Source organism: Ambystoma mexicanum, chromosome 1q, assembly GCF_040938575.1.
Source record: "Ambystoma mexicanum isolate Mex_15411 chromosome 1q, UKY_AmexF1_1, whole genome shotgun sequence".
Taxonomy (NCBI): domain Eukaryota; kingdom Metazoa; phylum Chordata; class Amphibia; order Caudata; family Ambystomatidae; genus Ambystoma; species Ambystoma mexicanum.
In genome coordinates, this window is record NC_090922.1 from 913,971,627 (window position 1) to 913,990,884 (window position 19,258).

The 19,258-nt window shown below is 41.5% G+C and overlaps 1 protein-coding gene across 4 annotated transcripts in view; it reads left to right on the forward strand.

Moving 5' to 3' along the window:
• COL11A1 (collagen type XI alpha 1 chain) overlaps window positions 1-19,258 on the forward strand; it is a 381,664-nt gene that overhangs the window by 96,202 nt on the left and 266,204 nt on the right. For all 4 annotated transcript variants that reach the window (XM_069641554.1, XM_069641555.1, XM_069641557.1 and 1 more), the window contains exon 4: window positions 1,084-1,246. In XM_069641554.1, the coding sequence (XP_069497655.1) occupies window positions 1,084-1,246 (163 nt within the window). The remainder of the gene's footprint in view (window positions 1-1,083; window positions 1,247-19,258) is intronic.

Consider the following 19,258-nt stretch of genomic DNA (forward strand, 5'->3'; position numbering starts at 1 on the left):
GATTTTGAGCCTAGTTGATTTACTATTTGTTGCATATTTTACCTTTTGAAAACAAAATATGCTCCATAGATTATTGGAACCTATCCATGTTTCTAAACCTGCATGTTATCCATTTCAAATTTCTATCCTTCAAGGGAGGAGAGAACAAATGTAGTCGACCAAAGTCATCGACTTAGTAAATGTTTGGGACCTTGTGAAGATCACCCTTTATACCATATTTGTCCAACTTAAGAACACATTATCCACAGTGCATTTTAATGTTAAAAAATGGTTGCATTAAGGAGACTTCAAAGTTCAATAACATTGAAATGTACACTCACGTGCAAGAATGGAAATTGTTTAGACCCCAATACATTTAATAAGGCAAATATGAATTCTGAACTGGTCAATCTCTTCAAACTTAAATTTCACATGGGTACCATCTCCTGATAATACCAGAATGCAATAACAGGCTTGTGTTTTTTTAATCAAAGGGGGTCATTATGAGTTGGGCGGTACAGGATACCAGGCACCGGTAAGGAGACCGGTGCCGGTAATCCCTTACCGCCCCAATTCTGAGGTCCCTTAGCGGGAATGTGGTCTGACCACACGTCCTTTACGGGTCCCGCTAAGGGACGAGGGCGCTAATTACGGGCCTGCTGTTAGCAGGGCCGTAATTACCGCCTTCCCCATTCCCATTGAGCTCTATGGGGGCTCAAATGGGAATGGGGAATGGCTGGTTGAATCGGGACTTACCGGGTCCTCCAGGGTCGGAATGACCTGGTAAATCCCCATCCAACCAGACCGGACCCGGTATTGGAGGCAGCCATGGCGCTAAGAGCTCTATGGCTACCTCCAATCTCGGAATGAGGCCCAATGTATGTTTTTGCAAGGAACAGCTGTGCTCCAAAATATAAAATGCATACAAACAAACATGCTTTTGTGAATGAAAGGATATTAGACTGTGATTAGTCTGTGATTTTACAGAGAGCTAGTTTCAGACACTGTTTTATATATTGTCCCACTATGTGCTGTCTTCTTAACTTTGCTCATAGACTTTACTTGTGTAGGCTTTAAATCTCCCGCCCTGTCCTTCATTCTCAGGTGGCATCGGATAGCTATCAGCGTGGAGAAGAAAACAGTGACCATGATCGTTGACTGTAAGAAGAAGATCACGAAAGAGCTCCTTAGAAGTGACAATGCTGTAGTGAACACTAATGGCATTTCTGTCTTTGGCAAACGAATGCTGGAAGAAGATGTGTTTGAGGTAAAAATTGCACATGTTTGATGACTGGTGTTTAGTCAAAATACGTCTTACCCAGATTACAATGCTTAAGTATGAATTGTTTTCAATATAAATAACATTCTAATTTACATGTGTTTTGGAATTTTTACCTTGTCTTTTTCTGATCTTTTAGGTCACACTTTAAGATTTCAATGTATGCCTGTCCAAGCAATTGCATGGCTCTATTGTTTTTTGCTTCCACTTACAGTTTCTAGGGAGACATTGGACACAAATATGCAGGCTCTCACTTATTTGTTTCTCGATGGGTCCTGGTTTCATCAGCTAAAACTTCTCTGTAAATAAAGAACCACATGCCTCCTCCTTTGCGGCTATTATAGAGATTTAGAATGTGCAAATATCAGTAGAACGTACCTCCAAACTTAATCTTTGTTTTAACTTGCTTGCAAAGTGATACGTTTTCATTGAATGGTACCATTGGAAAACAATGGTGCTCTGACCATAATTATGTGGTGTAGCTCAACAAGCTGCATCCAAATAGAACACTGATGGAAGGGTCCTCACCACAGGAGTATTATCGGCCACAAAGTTGCAGCCTTAGGAGAAGTCAAGTAACATAGGTAGTTGAACAAGTTCATTATCCTCAGCAATAATGATGCCTCCTGAGGTCCATACACTTATTAGCACCTGGTGGAAATAGCAATACAGGTTTTTAAGTTGTGGTGGGGAAGTAAAACGTGAACTCAACAGTGAATGAATCACATAAAAAATGTAAATGCTTGAGTTGTTTTTATATGGTAAACATTTTGTCTGATTTACAAAAATGTTTTCAATGGGACTTTCCCATGTTAAAATATGTTGTGAATCAGGCCCTTGGTTGAACTGGAAAATTTTTACTAGGAGCTTGCAGTAGGTGCCATGTTTAAGTGAATGGGGTTGCTTTAGGAATGTCAAAGCCTTGTTCCACATTTTAACTTTCACTTTGGTGTGTTAAGTTGGGCTGATTGTCATATTGAAAGAAATCTTTCTTGGAAATTGAATTGCTGCCTCTGAATTCAAAATGTCAGGAATGCATTCAATACCAGAAGTTATTCACTGCATTGCACAGATCTGACTCGCTGAGAGGAGGTCAATAACAATGTCTCGGGAGGATAGCTTAGGGGCAATGTGCTTGCCTTGGAAGCAAGACAACACGGAGCAACACAGGTTTGATCCCCGGGTCCACGCTTAGAAACCTCTTGGTATTAAGAGCGTTATAAATAACCTATCATATCATGTGCTAATTATTTTGAACCTGATGAGTAAGTATGTCATAAAACAAGGAAAATGGGGCTTATTTGGGTTGAAGTTGCTCATAAAACAAGCCTTGTCAAAACATTTCCTATGATACAATGCCCTCTTTGAAAGTCGGGTCTAATTGGGTGACATATAGAAATGTGTGTTGCTACAAGCACCTTATTGTAATAACACTTCCCATTCACAGTGTAGTTGGCCTATTTTACGCAGACAATGCTAGTGGATGTTAACAATGTTGCTATTACTCTTGATATCCCACTTAATAAGAATGCCAAAAATATAGAGACGAGGGGAGCATCAAGGAGAAAGACAATCCAAAAGTACACAATGAGTGGTTTATGAAGAAAACAATGACCATACAGGCGTTAGTTCATCTCTTTCAATTCACCCACCTCTATGGCAGGTAAACTGACAATTTATCCAGGTGGAACAATAATGTGAGAGAGTATGGGCTTCTAAGTTAGCCATCTTATTAAACATGAAGACTCAGTAAAGGCACTCCCGGTTTTCTGTTACTAGGGAACCACCAGAAAACAATTTGATCTGTCGAAGCAACAGCTACCGACAATTATTGAGATCTTTGAAATATACAAATTAATTTCATGGACAATTAAATATGCTACATTGCGTGTTGCAAATAAGACATTGGCTGGATATATTTTGTTATCAAATGAGTAACAACCTCAGGGCAATTCATTAACATGTTGTGGGAAATGCAGTACAATTTTGTATTCCAGAAGCTGTGATATAAATATAATGTAAGCATAAAAAGTAACGTTTTTTATAAGTGTAAATTTGGGAATATTCTCAGAGCAAATCAGGACTCAAGATAAGAGCTGGTATCTGTACCCAAACATGTAACAATATATGAAAACGTAGTAGCATTTTTGTCACTTATGTGCCATTTTTTAGCCAAGAAAATAAAATATTATATTCGATAAGTTTGCATAATAGGCAAATAAAAATAAGGAATATTGATAAAAGTTGCACTTAGGCATTTGAAATTGGGAATTCATGTGCTGGTGGTACATGCTTTATTTATTAGTTCTGTTTATCTTTAACAGTTGTTAATTAATATTTTACCAATACAGCTCTTTTAAGATTCACATTTTTCTTACCATTGTCTATTATGACCATTATTCTGATATTGTAGTTTATATCTTTATTTTATAATGTTCAGGGACATATTCTGATATTTTACTAGCTTTCCAGGAGATAACAAGGGTATAATGGCAACACTCTGTAAGAGATCATTAATTCTAGCATTGAAGACTTGCTGTATCCAATTAAACTGAAACATTAATCAGGATTTCTTATGAAACACATACTCAGCTAGATGGAAACGCGGTCATAGCACACGCCTTCTGTGGTAGTAAGCATATCAACTGTTAACATCCAAGAAAACTGCTGAGACATGGTCTGAAAGACAGAGCTGTTTCGACAAAAGAGGCTCTTCATGACAAGTGAGACACGCAGGGAACATTTAGAATAATAGTAATCATAACTTATTTAAATAGCGCTTTCATTCAAAGCACTTTACATACATAATTTAACAACAACTTCTAAGTTGTTGGTGGAAAAAGAAACGTTGCTTCTTATCTTGAACTGCCCTGGCATTTGGAGGTATTTTATTTGGTGTCAAATTAATTATAATTTCATGATAAGAGTGACCTTTTGGAGACCGGCTTTTGAATATTTGACAATTATATTATACAGGAAATTCATACCCAAACCTCGACAAGGTGCAGAATAAGAAAGTCATCCTTAGATATTTAGGTCCATTTGTCTTGTAGTCGCATTATTCCACTCATCAGTGGACAAGTTATTGTATACACTACATTTATAAGACAAATTTTGACCAGACACATTTTGTGTGTACGATCAATTCATTACTTGGAATGTAATGCAAGTCAATACTTAAGTCTATAGAAATCGGAACCAGTCCAGATGATTGATAAGCACATACCTAGAAAAAAGAACCCACCAATGCTGTCTCTAAAAGAATGAAAGAGTTGCCTAACCACTACATTTTAAATGGATACATGTTGCATTCACTTGTGAAGCCAAAGAATAGGGAAGCAGAGACATATGTCCGAATTCTATTCCCACATGCAGACAGCAGCATAACCGTCTCAGTCTGTCTGTAATTTGCCACTGATCGTCTTGTAGTATTCATGTAGTGCTAAGCACATCAAGTTACGGAACTGGTGCCATGTGTTTCCAGACACTGAATACAGCGCAGCTAGACTTCATCTCAGACCATGTGTCATGTTCTGAAAATATTTGGGGCTTTGAGAAAAACTATTTCCGTTGGTTTTCTTTATGTTTTCTTTCTTTTTACAAAATCTGGGATTGATGCTCTGTTTGGGGAAGTATTTAACTACCTTTGGGTTTGCCCATTAATTTACTTTTCTTTTCCTTTGATCTCAGCACACTGAAATGAAATTTTAGAGTGGGTTGGCACTTTCAAATAATGTATAAAGAAGTAAATATGGCATGTGTAAACAAAAGCAGATTCCCAGGTGTAAAATGGGCTATTGATGTGGTTATCATCTATAACAAAGTATTGATATAGCCTTTCTCTGGACAATCAGGTGCTGCCTTATTTCTTATTTGCTGTTAAATAATAATATTAGTGATGAATCACTATCCCGATGGTCTCAACCCACAGATACATATCTATATTGCTCTAGTTAAAGCGCTGACTGAGCTACTTCATATATCGGAAGAAGAAACTAAAAACCCTACAGTCGTATAATATTGAGAGCTTGACTTTTGTCTGAAAACCTTTAGTGTTTGTCTAGCTATTGATTTTGCACAATGGCTGGCACTTTGGCACGTTTGGAGTCTGGAGGGTTTTCAAAGCCATCCACCACAAAACCCTAATTTAACTTCATGACAAACTTATCCCATCACCCACACAAACACCAGACCAGCAAGCCATCATCTCCTACACACTCAACTCTGCATACTAACATGCACACATAAACATACATTTACCCACTGGGCACCAAGGGCATGGAACAACCTACTTCTGCACATCTGCATTGCACCCTCCATCACCACTTTCAGAAAGAGCAGTGAAACATACCTGTTTCCGCACCCACCTATTGTTCTCACCTGCTCTGCTACCACTTCCCGATCGTAATCATTTGATCCTATCCTGAAAACACTTTGTAACTTTTGTCTTTTCTCCTACTTTTTCAATCTCCAAACCTTGTAAGGCATTCTGAGACCCTCTTTGCCTCTTTGTAGGGCCAGTGCTGAACAAAAACGTGAATACATAAATAAACTCAGAGCCAATTACTTTCCTAAGAGGGAGCCTACATGAGAAACTGTTACTCAGCTTTTGCATGTGTATGCAAAATTCCTTTTGTAAATACTTTTATTTTAGGTAGTGTGACAAATCGAGGGAATGTATTCCTTCTCCCCAAGATGCAGCCCCCCTGTGAGGCTAGGGACTTGAGCGCACTGCGCAACACCTTCTCTAGTGTTTGGTGCAGGTAGGACCTCACTGTGAGAGACTCCCCCTTTGTGGAGAAACCTTCTCGTTTCTGTGAGGAACTCCCTTCATCAGTAATCCTAATGGCATACCTGGGATTATCAGTTTGTCAAACATAAAGACTGCACCAAAGAAATGCTGAAGGATATTATTCTTCACAAGAAAAAGAAAATATCTATTTAATGAAAACGGACCAATCTACTGAGATGAGTGTACTGATAGGAAAACACTAACCATATAAGTAAGGGGAAAGAGTTCAGAGAGAGAGCATTACATCTCCATTCATGGGAAGTACTCTGCTGACATAAGCCTGAGAAGAGGCAGTGCGATTGTTGTACGTGAACCCACAAAATCCAAACTTGCTGTCAGGCAAGTGAACCAACACTGAACCGTCAGCACACAGAAAATCTGGAGAGAAGAAGGATCAGTGATGGCGTGACCCTGGAAGAGTCAGGGTGGGCAGAGGACCCGTACACAAGTGCTGAGTCCGCCATAGGGATGCTGCCGCAGAGGGCACGGCTCCATAGTGAAATACCAAACAGAATAGAAGAAGTGCAACTACTGCAGGTGAGAGATGCCAAGAACACAGGCTCACAAGCACAGCGAAGAACTGGAACTGCTGTCAGACACGTAAGAGGCCCAGGACCATTGCTGATGAAGAGAGAAGGTAACAGGAGCCTGGCAAAAATAACGAGGAATGTAATAGAGAATAAATAACTTGTCCAAGTACCAAAGAAGAGTTACTATATGTGAACTGGGATGAAATAAGTGTAACGCTTGGTGATGGAAAATTGGATGCAAACTAATTGCCATTGTCAAAGGTGAAGAGTGATTGTTTATGGAAAGGAAGGGAGTATTCCATGGAGGGGAGGAAAGTAGAAATAAAGTACATTTACTAAATGTGAACTTTGATAAAATAAAGAAGAAAAGATTAACGTTCCCAGAGAAGGACCGTTATGAAAGAGAGAGAAAACATAAACATGTGAATACAAGAGAAAGAGATAAAGAGATCCTCAAAGATGGGGACAACCCATGGAACATAGGGCCTCATTACGAGGTGGCCGTTAAGGGATACCAGGCACCGGTAAGGAGACCGGTGCCGGTAATCCCTTACCGCCCAATTCCGAGGTCCCTTAGCGGAAACCACAAGGGACGTGTGGTCAGACCACACGTCCCTTACAGGTCCCGTTAGGGGACCAGGGCGCTAATTACAGGCCTGCCATTAGCAGGCCCGTAATTAGCGCCTTCCCCATTCCCATTGAGCCCTATGCGGGCTCAAATGGGAATGGGGAATGGCATTTGGAATGGGTCTTACCGGATCCGGCAAGGGCGGAATGTCCCAGTAAGTCCCCACTCAACCAGGTCGGACCCAGACACGATTTTGGAGGCAGCCATGGCGCTAATCGCACCATGGCTACCTCCAAAGCCGTAATGAGGCCCATATTACTGTCTCGGAAAGAAAGGAAAGCTTGTGAGATACCCAAAGCAAAAGGTTGTGAAATAAAGAAAAGAGAATATTAAAATGTAATAACATATTTAGACTATTCAACCAAACAAGTGGAACAAGGTAAAGACTTACCTAAAGTGGGATATGAACTGGTGGAGCTGATAAAAAGAACTGCCAACAAAAAGAGCATATATCAATAGAACCAGTGCTGGGAGCACGAAGCTGGAGAAGGGAGTCATTCTCCTGCTTTATTGTGTTACCATAAGTGATAGGGTCCGATAGTAATAATTTTGGAGGTTGACACATTCTTTTTGGACATTGAGAAACAGACGACTGAAGAGAACCTTAGTAATTGTTTAGTTAGGGAACACCCCATAACCTTAGGGATAGCTAGGCCTTTCTGACTATTATTTAATAAAACTTGCATAAAGTGTCCTTAAAGAGACTGCATCCTTCTTCTGAACCTAACAGTTCCTGGCATGTCAATTACCTATGCCCAGCAAAAAGTGTACATGGGGCATCTTGTATATGGAGTTTGGTCATTTCAATTAGCATGGGAGAACCAGCCAATTAGGCGGGTGTGCCCCAATGGCTGGCAGGCCCATTTGGGTAAAAACCCAGCAATGCTAGTTTTCAAAACATTGAGTGATGTCTAAACATGAGGATGTTTAGCACATTTCACTTTCATGGCAGGATCCATTTACTATACATTTTTTAATAGATTTTTTACTGGGGTTTTGTAGGGTGCAGCGACACTTCAGAGGGATAGAAGTGTGGCAGGCAAGTGGACGGAGGGGACAAGCTGGAAGCAGGGGAGATAGGGCATAGGGAAGATCATGGCACATTGGTGCTGACCAAAGGCACATTACCTGGGTGATGACCATTTTGCAGTAGATGTAAACTTGAGGATACATTTTCATAGATTAAAGGTGACTGGAAGTTGTGCTCAGTAGACTGCTAGATGCCAGTTTGGAGGGACCCTAAAATGTAGCACTAGCTGTCCTGTATTCTCAGTGACCACTATGTGGTTCTGGGGAGGAATTCAGAGAACCTACAATTTATTAAATCTGCGTTATTACCCTTAGCAGATGGAAATCTGTCTCACCACAACTGTGTTGGTCTGGATTTGTATATGGCAGCTACATCTGGGAGTCTTTTTGTGTTTTTCCATTTATTAAACATCAGGTGGTTGATTATGCAGGATGGGGTGCCTTAAATTGTAATATATCTGCTTATCCAAATCCACAAGGCACACACCTCACCACAGTTCAAATCAATTAGAACTTTGTATAATGCACCATCATCATTATCTTCTGTACAACATATATCTTCTCCTCTGTTGGATCTTGTTCAACCAGATTGAACCCTGCCTCTCATTCACCAAACTTTGGAATTGATAGTTAATTTGACAATCATTGTGAAACAATGTCTGCACTTTAAGTCAATATCCAAACGGTAGTGGCCCTGGCTTCTGCAGTTCTCTCTGTATGGGCAATATTGCTTTAAATTGCATAATGTATGTTTTTTGTGTTCAAAGGTTTACTGCATCCCTTCATGTACCCTTGCAGTATTGAGTCAAGTATTTACAAAAACAATTTGTGATTAAAAATGAATATGGCAAAGCACAACTCACACAAGAGTTGTGAATGAACAGTGTACAGCTTAATGACTTGTTTGAAAATACCTTTCTTGTTATTCAGAAAGGCTTTACTAAATTAAGACTGACAAATCCGTGAAGTTGGCAAAAAGTGAATAGTTCCCTGCTATTTATAAACAAGGAAACACTTTTGTGGTCAGTGTTTGTTGCCCATTTTGTACTTTACTCTTGTTAGAAGATGACAATTCTACTTCCACTCCTTACATGTTATATTTTCAAGTGGACTACGTGTGCAGGGGACGCTGTGTGATGTTGTGGACAGCAACATTGTTCCATGCAATTCTTCATGGACTCTTGGATGGTGAATTCTAGTGTGGTGTTGTGCAGTGCAACATCAGTCATTTCGGTAGGTTAGAGACGAAAAAAGCAATGATGTTACAGCTTTATTCATTAACAAGATAATATGTCTTCTTTTATAGAATTGCTCTCATTGCCCGTTCAAGGTTTTGGTAGCAAATATGCTACTAGATATTCAAACATTGTTATGTTTAAAATAAATAACCAGCGTCTTGGAAGAAGAACTATTTTGTGATGTATGTGTACAATGGGTATTGTTAGTGAAACATAATGAGCTTGAATTTTCATCATGAAATCATTGCATTTGATCAGTATGGAGCGTATGAAGGATTAATGGTTAAATACCATTATTATGGCTTGGACAGATTGTATTGTTTCTGAAATGTGTAAAACAGCACGCTGGGGTTTTAAGATCCAGCCATAGCAATCAGCTTTCTGTGTCGCGTTTTAAACTGGAGTTAGCAGGCAGATGTGCTTTTAGGTTTTTTGCACCAGATCTCTGCAATAGTTTGCCTTCCCACTTGCGACCTGAAACCTCTCTTGCAACTTTTAAGAAATGGCATTGAAAACATTTTTCTTTACTTAGGCTTCGATCGTTTCAATTATGCTTTTTTAGTCTTGCTTTTGTTGCATTCTTGCTTGATTCCTTGTCTGGTTTTAGTTGTGTTTTTATTATTTTAGTGTGGTATCGTGTTTCCATGGTGATTTAAGCATGTACTCTTATGTTGGATGTGTTTTACAATGGATTCGTTTTGCGCCTGTTTGCCTCTTATAAGTATGTAAATAAATAAATAAACTTAATAAATGTGAACATGACTTTGCAATAGGGATAAGGCAGGGTTCCTTAAGGATTTAAGCATGAGCCTAATATGCAGGGAATCACAGTGCATTTCACAAAAAAACAATTAGGAGTAGGTGCCTCAAATTTTGAAGTCCATCTGAAACTGCCAAACAGGTGAATAAGGGCGAGGTAGTAGAGTGCAGGGCAGGTAAGAGTGTGCAGCATGCAATTAAAAGGAAGTGATTAGCTATTGGCATAAGCAAAATAAATCCTTGTAGCCTCGTATGTGTTGTACCAGATGGACACACTTGTCGACATCATTCCGAATATGTTTGTATTCATGTTTATTGATTTAGAAAGCACATTCATCATAGCACTGCACAGAGATACACATTTTTGCCATTTGATTTTAAATAGAATCCATTAAATATATCACAAATTCAGACAGAAAGGAAATTAGTTGACCTTTAAGACTACAGTGGAATAAACAGAAAGTAGGATAGGCTCTCCCAGAAAGAGTTAGAGAGTTTACATATTTGGGTGCTGGAAGTGAGAGAGGGCAAATGCGGGATTGCCACATTGAGGTTTGGGAGCAGGCAGGAGACAATGCATTTGAGAATTTAGAGTACAAGATGATAAGATGATAAATAGGATGAAACCAAGGAGGAGTGATAGGGCAGACACAAGTTGCAAATACATGTAAAGATAATACCAATAAAATGAAAGATAAGTCAGGATTCAAAGGGGCCAATATATGGAATGAAAAGAAGAGTGGAAAGAAGTATGAGGTGAAAGACCAAAGAGAATAGGAATAGTAGATTTAAAGATAGAATGTTGGCGAGCAAGTTCATAGGCCTGAAGAACGGCCTGGAAACCAATTAACCAATTAACAAAGTAGAGTGGTAAGCAAGACAAGAAACGGTAAGAGACAAGATACATATTTTTGTGGGATGGAAAGAAAGAAAACACTTGGTTTTACAGATATTCTAAAGTTGGAAATAATGAGAATGTAAAACATTAAAAATACGAAGAGAGGAGAGTGTGGAGTCTGAGATGACTCCCAGGTTATGAGCGGATGCTGAAAAGGGGAGAACGGAGGGAGGCAATGAGATAGGATGGGGCGCGAGATGTGTATGAATAGTTGACGCAGAGAAGAAGCGTATCTCATTTTATGAGGTATTGAGGTAGAGAAAGTGAGAATTCAGGCATGACTGGATCACAAACAGACCAGCAGTAATAGTAGTTGGGAGCGAGTCAGAGAAAAGGAGAAACAGCCAAATATCTGGAAGTCGTCAGCATAGGAATGTCAGGCTGTGCCAAAGGAAATGATAATTGAAGAGAAGAGAGAAGTATACAGTGAAAAGAAAAAAAAATCAATAATGCACCCATGCGAAGCACCTTGCTTCAAGGGAAAGGAAAATGATAATTTGCCATACAGGAAACTATATAGGGCCTCATTAGGACCCAGGCGGAGTGGGTTTCCGCCAGCGCTAATCGCGGCGGACCCGTCCGCCGTACTACGAGTTCCCTTAGCGCCATGGAGGTTTTCTCCGCCTGGTTTTACCAGGCGGAGAAAACCATGGCGCTACGGGACCTCGTTGTTAATTACGCCACCGTATTTTACGGTGGCGTAATTAACTCCTTCCCCACTCCCATTATACCCTATGGGGCAAGAATGGGAATGGGGAAGGGCAGAATGGGGATTGGGGATTTACCGCTCCGCCGAGGTCGGAATGGGGCGGTAAATCCGCCAACCCCCATGGCGCTATCGACGGCTTTCCGCCGTGCTTCGCGGTGCATTTAGCACCGCGAAATCCGCCTGGGTCCTAATGAGGCCCATAGTCTTCATGCAAGACCATGGTAGACACTTCATTCAGAGTTGTCATGGATATATTTGTAAAAGTAAGAAAGATATTCAGGATCTAAAAGAAGCAACACACTGGGCCTCATTCCGACTTTGGAGGTAACAACGCCGCTATTTGCGGCATGGCTGCCTCCAAAGTCGTTCCGAATCCGCCCTGGTGAATGGAGTAATTACCGGTCCATTCCAAGGTTGGAGGGACCAGTAATTCCCCATTCACCAGGGCCCTTCCCCATTCCCAATTGAGCCCCCATAGGGCTCAATGGGAATGGGGAAGGCGCCAATAACGGTACTGTAAATTACAGTACTGTTATTAGCACTAAAGTCCCTTTGCGAGTTCCGTCCTTAACGCCTGCTAAAAGCAGGCGTTAAGGAAGGACCTGCAAAGGGAACTCGTAGTAGGGCGGTAAGGGTTTAACGGCACCGTCTGGTTACCGGTGACTGTTAACCCTTACTGCCCTACTCGGAATGAGGCCCACTAGCTGTAATCAGATATGCACACGGGTAGGTTCTCATGTTAAATGGGCAAAATGCATAATATAGTGTTTCCAGTTCTGCATGTGCATAATAGAGTGTTTCCAGTTCTGCATGTGCATAATAGAGTGTTTCCGGTTCTGCATGTGCATATCCATTATTAGCCTCAGGATAATTTGTGCATAAATGTACATGAACATGAATAAAAATAACGTTTTAGAATCAGGTCCAATTTGTCTAAAGGTTAGAGCTGTTGCTATAAGTATGCTCTATCTCAAGATGCACGCCTTCAATTGCACTGCTGTGCAAGGGAAGAGCACGTTCAGCTGTCTTTCTTGCATGTGTCCTACGCAAATGTAACTGGTAAGTCATTTGCTAAACCATCCATTATTTATGATTTGCTAAACCATCCATGCGTATGTATTTATTTAGTTGTATATAAAAAAGGCAGTGACATAGCTCTAAGGAGAAGTGGTTCACTTTTATGTTTTGAAGTCGAATCACAAACATGAGCAGATGTACATAATACAGTATGGTGCTGGGTGTCTGATCAGGACTTCATTATACAGGTAGTTGTACTGAGAAAGGTGGTGGGAGGTGGTAGAAGCATGCACTTGGGACAGTAATGAATGGTGAGAGACAGGACGATGGTGTGATGTTTCGAGTCAAGTGCCATAATTCGTAGTCCAATCCATATGTCCAGGTTTCAGAATCAACTGTTTAGCCATTAAATTGCATATTTTCAAATATGGATCTTGGTCAGAGGAAGTGAGTCCTTCATATTTGTATCGAGGTTAAGCATTTGACACCAGATTTAAGAATCATCACCCCATCACACTCCACATCTTACCACATTCCACATACATGCCACATGTTGCAAAACACTGTAATGTAAACACCACAGTCATGACTCCAATATCCTGAATACCCAAATCTAGTCTACTGATTCCACACTCCTGAATCCACACTTCAGTAACCTGACACTTACTTTGACTCTGCATACTCCTTAATGGGTGGTCATCGTGATGGGAGGAGAGGCAGCTTTTTAAGATGCTGAGTTGTAAGGGGATGAGATTTGGAAGTATATGTGTGTGTGTGCTGTCTCCTTATTGGTGAAAATGGACATTGTGTTTGCTAATGGTCTACTGAAGAGATTCAGCATTTGGGTGGTAGAGGAGTGGAGATAGGTCGGAGCCTTATGGGTCCCCATACTTGACTGGGGTGGGGTTGTGTCCTGTCAGTACGGAAGGCTGTGAACCAGTCCAGGACGGTGCCTGAGAGTTTCAACTGTGAGATATGAGTAAAGCTGTGTGTCCTTTTCTGTGATGTTGTGAAGGTCATCCTGGATGTGAAGAGTAGCAGTCACTGAGCTGTTTCCTGGTCAAATAAAGAACTAAAATAATAATCGTGCTGCAGGCGACCAGTCACCCGTCACGGCCCGGTCGAAATGATCGGAGCCTAAAAGGAATTCAATAAAATTGAATAAGGTGCATAGAAAATCAACCATGTAAGTTAAGAATCAGGGGATAGCAGCCTACCTGAACCCCAATGGAGCTATGGTAACACGGGAAGATAAGCCCCGAAATGGGCATTACCAGACAGCTGCGTAAAACCAGCAAAGAAAGACTGCGTCCCATGATGAACCTGATTCAAAAAAGACAGACACTGATGCTTAGCAATGCTGCAGTGTGTGTCGAATGCGGCCAGGCACCCTCCGCCCTAGTGGCGTACAAGGAAATGAGGTATAATTAAAATAAAGAACTAAAATAATAATCATGCTGCAGGCGACCAGTCAACCGCCACGGCCCGGTCGGAATGACCGGAGCCTAAAAGGAACTCAATACAATTAAATAAGGTCCATTGAAAATAAGCCATGTAAGTTAAAAATCAAGGGCAAGCGGCCTACCTGAACATCCCCTGTGTTCCCCCTACCATATATTTATTTAGACACCAAATGCTACTAATGCAAGCTTTGAAGGGTCATACTCAACTTTTCATTAAAACACTGTTACACATCCATAAGTATTTTATATACCTCTGCCCATTCTGTAAGCCTCACACAAATAATTTTCACAAACAGCTTTGCTGAGACGCCCAGCGGGGAAATTGGGTGACAGTAGAAGGGATGCATACTAGACCTTTTTTTAAATCGTCACATGTTTCCCTCCTTCCACAAATCAAGGATTTACACTGTTCTTTGCACAGAATTGAATACCGTAGCCAATAATGGGACCCAGAGATATGTTGTGCTTGACATTATCTATAGGCATGTCATATGGTCCAGGGCTGTAATCATCTCATGCAGTTGTATTAGGGCATTCATTTTCCACGGGTCTCCGAAAGCCGTCTGCACTGTTTCACAAACACAGTACTGAAAACGGCCAAGAAATAAACAAGAAAACACCTGTGGTTTTCCATTCCTCGAGAGCCAAGAGTTGTAAAGTTACGATCTCAGTTGATGACACGGTTCTTGAGCAGGTGAATGTGTAGGAATATCTGGGAGTCAGGCTTGACAGCAAGTGCAGGTGCTCTCAACACAATGCAAACACTGGGCAAACTCTAGAGAGAGTCAGTAAAACTACTAAAAGGGGAAGACGTGGTACTCTCCTGAGCTGCAGAGGCTTAACGTTTGTAAAAGTAAATGCTTAAATATCTGGAAACATACTGGAGTAAGCGAAGATAAGGAAGCATATATTTCTGCAGCTAAGGTATAATTAATCATTATTGAAGCCAAAAAAGGGATGTATGAGACTAGGATAGACCAGCAGGATTCACATGAACTATTTAAGAATCTAACGGAGTTAGAGAATCCCTGTCCAAACAAACCTGAGGTTCCACTCAACGATGGTACATGGTGCACCACAATTCAAGAGACAAAGATTAACAAGCTATACAATATTAAGCAAAATATAAACATCAAGAGGAGCACAGACAATGGACATCATTATGGAACTCAAACCAACTAGTTACACAGGAGATATCAGCCTGACAATTAAAGTTAAGGCCTGTCTGACATCCTTGATAGGGTCCATTATGAAATTTGTGAATATATATTTTAAGGAAAAAAATGTGTCTGATGAATTAAAGAATGCATGGATCATGCCACTTTTAAAAAAAATGGGGATTGATCCATTGGTTCCTTCTGGATGCATCTCTGCTGATCACTAATACACCATTTCTGCTGAAAATACTTGATTGAGTGGCCTATCAGCAGACCGTAGAGCATTTGATGAATAACAATATCTTGAATAAGTGGCAGTCTGGATTCAGGCCAGGGTATGGAACAGAGACATCCCAGATGGATCGTAAATCCAGTATGCTACAATTGATTGACAAAGGGCATTTGGTACTGCCATGCTGCTGGACGTGTCTGCTGCTTTCGATTGGGAGGATCGCTCTATGTTGATCAAGAGACTGCAGAAAGTGATGGCCTTTTCTGATGATTCAACAGCATGGGTGAAGTCCTTTTTTAGAAAACAGACTCATAAGGGTGTGTAGCAATAGTGCAGAAGCAGCCCAAGCTCAGATGCAGTACAGAGTCTCACAGGATGCTTGAAGATAAGAGAGTGCGCTTTACAAACTAGCCAGATGATAGGCAATGCATCATTCCCTTACCGTGGGTTTACGGGGAAGATCTGAGCATTGGTAATAAAGTGTATTGCATGATTCAAGCATGGATGGTTGATAGGGGCCTATCCTTAAATGATGAGAAGACAGAGTTGATGGCAGTTGGCTCAGGGATAAGAATACACAAATTGGGAACAGAGTACTAACACTTCCAGGTCACAGGTTGTAGGATTGCTACACAACAGAAGGTGAAGACACTGTGTATATATCTGGACCAAACCCTGGACATGCGTGCCCAGGTAAACAGCCTAGTCTCTGCATCAGCTTACTGCATCAAGTTGTTATCAATCGGACCTACTTATACAAAAATAGTTGTGAGACAGTAGCCAAAGCTATCATGAGCACCAAAAAAGATTTCTGTAGTAGCCCTTTGGTTGCCATTGGCAAAGGGGTCTGTGCCAGACTACAAGTAATACAGATCAATGCAGTGAGAGCAACAGAAGGATTTAAGAGAAGAGAACATATCGTGGTGGCTTGGCAAAAAGCTGCACTGGCTTCCTGTTGAAGACAGAATAGATTATTGCCTGCTGATGATAAACCATTAATGTTTGGCAGGGATCATCCCAGAGTATTTTGTTGTAACTCTGAGGAGAAAGCCAGTGCTAGGAGCATTGAGAGCTAATGATACCAATGTATTGGTGGTGCCAATGTCGAAATGTGCCCTGGGCAAAAAAAGTAAGTTCTTTGCTGCTGTGCCCAGAGCATGAAACACAATCCTGCCTTATCTGAGAGGGTATAGGTAGTGCGCTCCCCTGGTTTTCTTACCCCATACTTCCTGGGCTTTTTTTTGTGTGGTATATTTATTCAGTGTGTTATGTGTAACGCCGTTATGGATTAGAGTGCCCCTATGCCTCAAGGCCCTTTTGGTGTGCAAAATAAATAAATTAATATAACATAAGATAACTAAGCTAAGTGAAGGCACATGGCAATGGGGATGGCAAGCCCTTTCTTGAGGCCTTTAACCTTAAGGCTAAGGCAGCTGCAATTTACAGATCGGAAATCTGGGGATTCACTACTTGACACATTTCGAAATAATTGAAAATGCTTTTCTTACACAACTGCTTTGTTTGCCAAAAGGAACTCCTAATGTCCCTATTAAAATGGACAGGACATAACTCTCAGACCAGTTCTCTCCTCTCCCAAGAGGGTGGAAAGTTACTTCAGTGGGGTTTACACATCAAATCGACCCTTCTTCTCTTAGATCTCAGTGTCCTGCGGGAAGAACCCCATATATAAACAATACATTGAAAGCTCTGGCAAAAAAAAAAAAAACACGTTTACAACCTAATGAAAATGCAGTAGCATCTCTCTGAGATTGCGCAAATCTATTGGCTGACAAAATCAGAGATCGGCTATCGGCATACAGGGACATCATTTAGGCGTCTACAGGAGTCACACTTGTGACCCTCCCCCATCCACTTCAACGGAGCATTTGATGTTAATTGCTTTTCGAAAAAGTCTGCCTACTGATCGGAGAGTGGTTTCCGGAACTATGCCTGCTGAAGTATCAAACATGCAAATGTCCCTTGGATTTACCCTGGCTGGGAGGGGCAGAAAAGTGACTCACCTTTCCTCAGGGACCTAGTGCAGGGTCTCACAGCATGCAGGGAAACTGCTGTTGGCATGCCAGCCTGCTGCTGGAATGATTTGCTTTATGGTGAAGGCTACTTATTGTAGTGTGCCTGTTTAGAGGAAATTGGGAACGCACATACATACCGTGGGGCAGTTTCTCAAAAATGTGTGCAAATGAAAAAATGCAGAACATTTCTCAAATCTCTGGATGGACTGGACAATAGTGCAAACATATGCTGGTCACCCACGTGCATACGTTAGTGCTGGGAGCGCTCTTCCAAAACTAATATATAACAGGCTTCCAGGATTTTGCCTGCCAAAGTGGCAAACCCTTCAAGTGGATAACTTCCTGACTGTGAAGGGCATAGGAAGGATTCCCCTTTCATACGAGAACCTGGCCAGGACCTCACAGCACCCCTGGAGCAACAGAAGCTGCCTGTGTCTCTCCCTACAATTTAAAACCATTTCAAGCCCTTGGGAGCTACTCTGACCCCCTCCTGGCCTGCCTCTCCTAATCTTCTTTGGGCAAGTGCCTGTGCCAGTTGTTTAATTGCACTGCATTGCTGATTACCTTCTCAGCAGCGTGAATACTTTAGAACCAATTTGATGTATCAGAAAGCCCCCAGGAGACCAGTGTGACGCTTTGAAGCATCTAAAAGAAAATATTGAGGTATCTGCAGTAGTTCTGTCTCCCTGGCCTTGTTCTATGGGCCCGAACAACAATTAAAACTCTACTCCTTACTTTTGAGAAATAATAATACCACAAAATTGAACCTTTGTGCAAAAACAATTGCCTGCACATTCCCGCCTTCATATCCAGAGTGCCCCTTTCAACATGACCGTGGAGGTAGCCATGCCGCTAATTGCGGCATGGCTACCCCCATTCCGGGTACCGGGTCCGTGTTCCTGGAATGGGGAAATACCGGGCCATTCCGACCTTGGAGGGCCCAGTATTTCCCCATTCCAGGAACCCAGACCCTGTACCTCCCCATACCTCTTCGAGTCCCCATAGGGCTCAATGGGAATGGGGAGGATGCAAACAATGGGCCCGTTGTTGGCATCCTGGTCTGCTCGCGGGACCCTCTAAGGATGCCTGGTTTTACCAGGCGTCCTTACCGGGTCCCGCGAGCAAACCTTGTAATGCAGCGGTAGGGGGTTAACAGGGCCAGTAGCTCTACCGGCCCCATTAACCCCCTACCGCCAGGGTCATAATGACCCCCATTGTCTACATATTCTGTGTATTTCATCACATGGGACGGTTGTTAGTGTTTTTTTAATATTTTGTCAATCCTTTTAGTCTTGTATTTTTATAGAACCTTGATTGGACTTTTCTTTTGTTTTAGTCCCAAAGTACTATTGTTTTCTGGATGATTCCTGGTTCACACTCCTCTTAACTATTGCCTTCCCTCAGGCCCTGCTACATTAAAGAGGTGAAAGAGGTTACCATTCATGTGCCTGTTTCACCTTCATGATTGAGATCACTGCAGGTCTAGTGATAGTGCAGCGCTCAACAGGGGTTTTA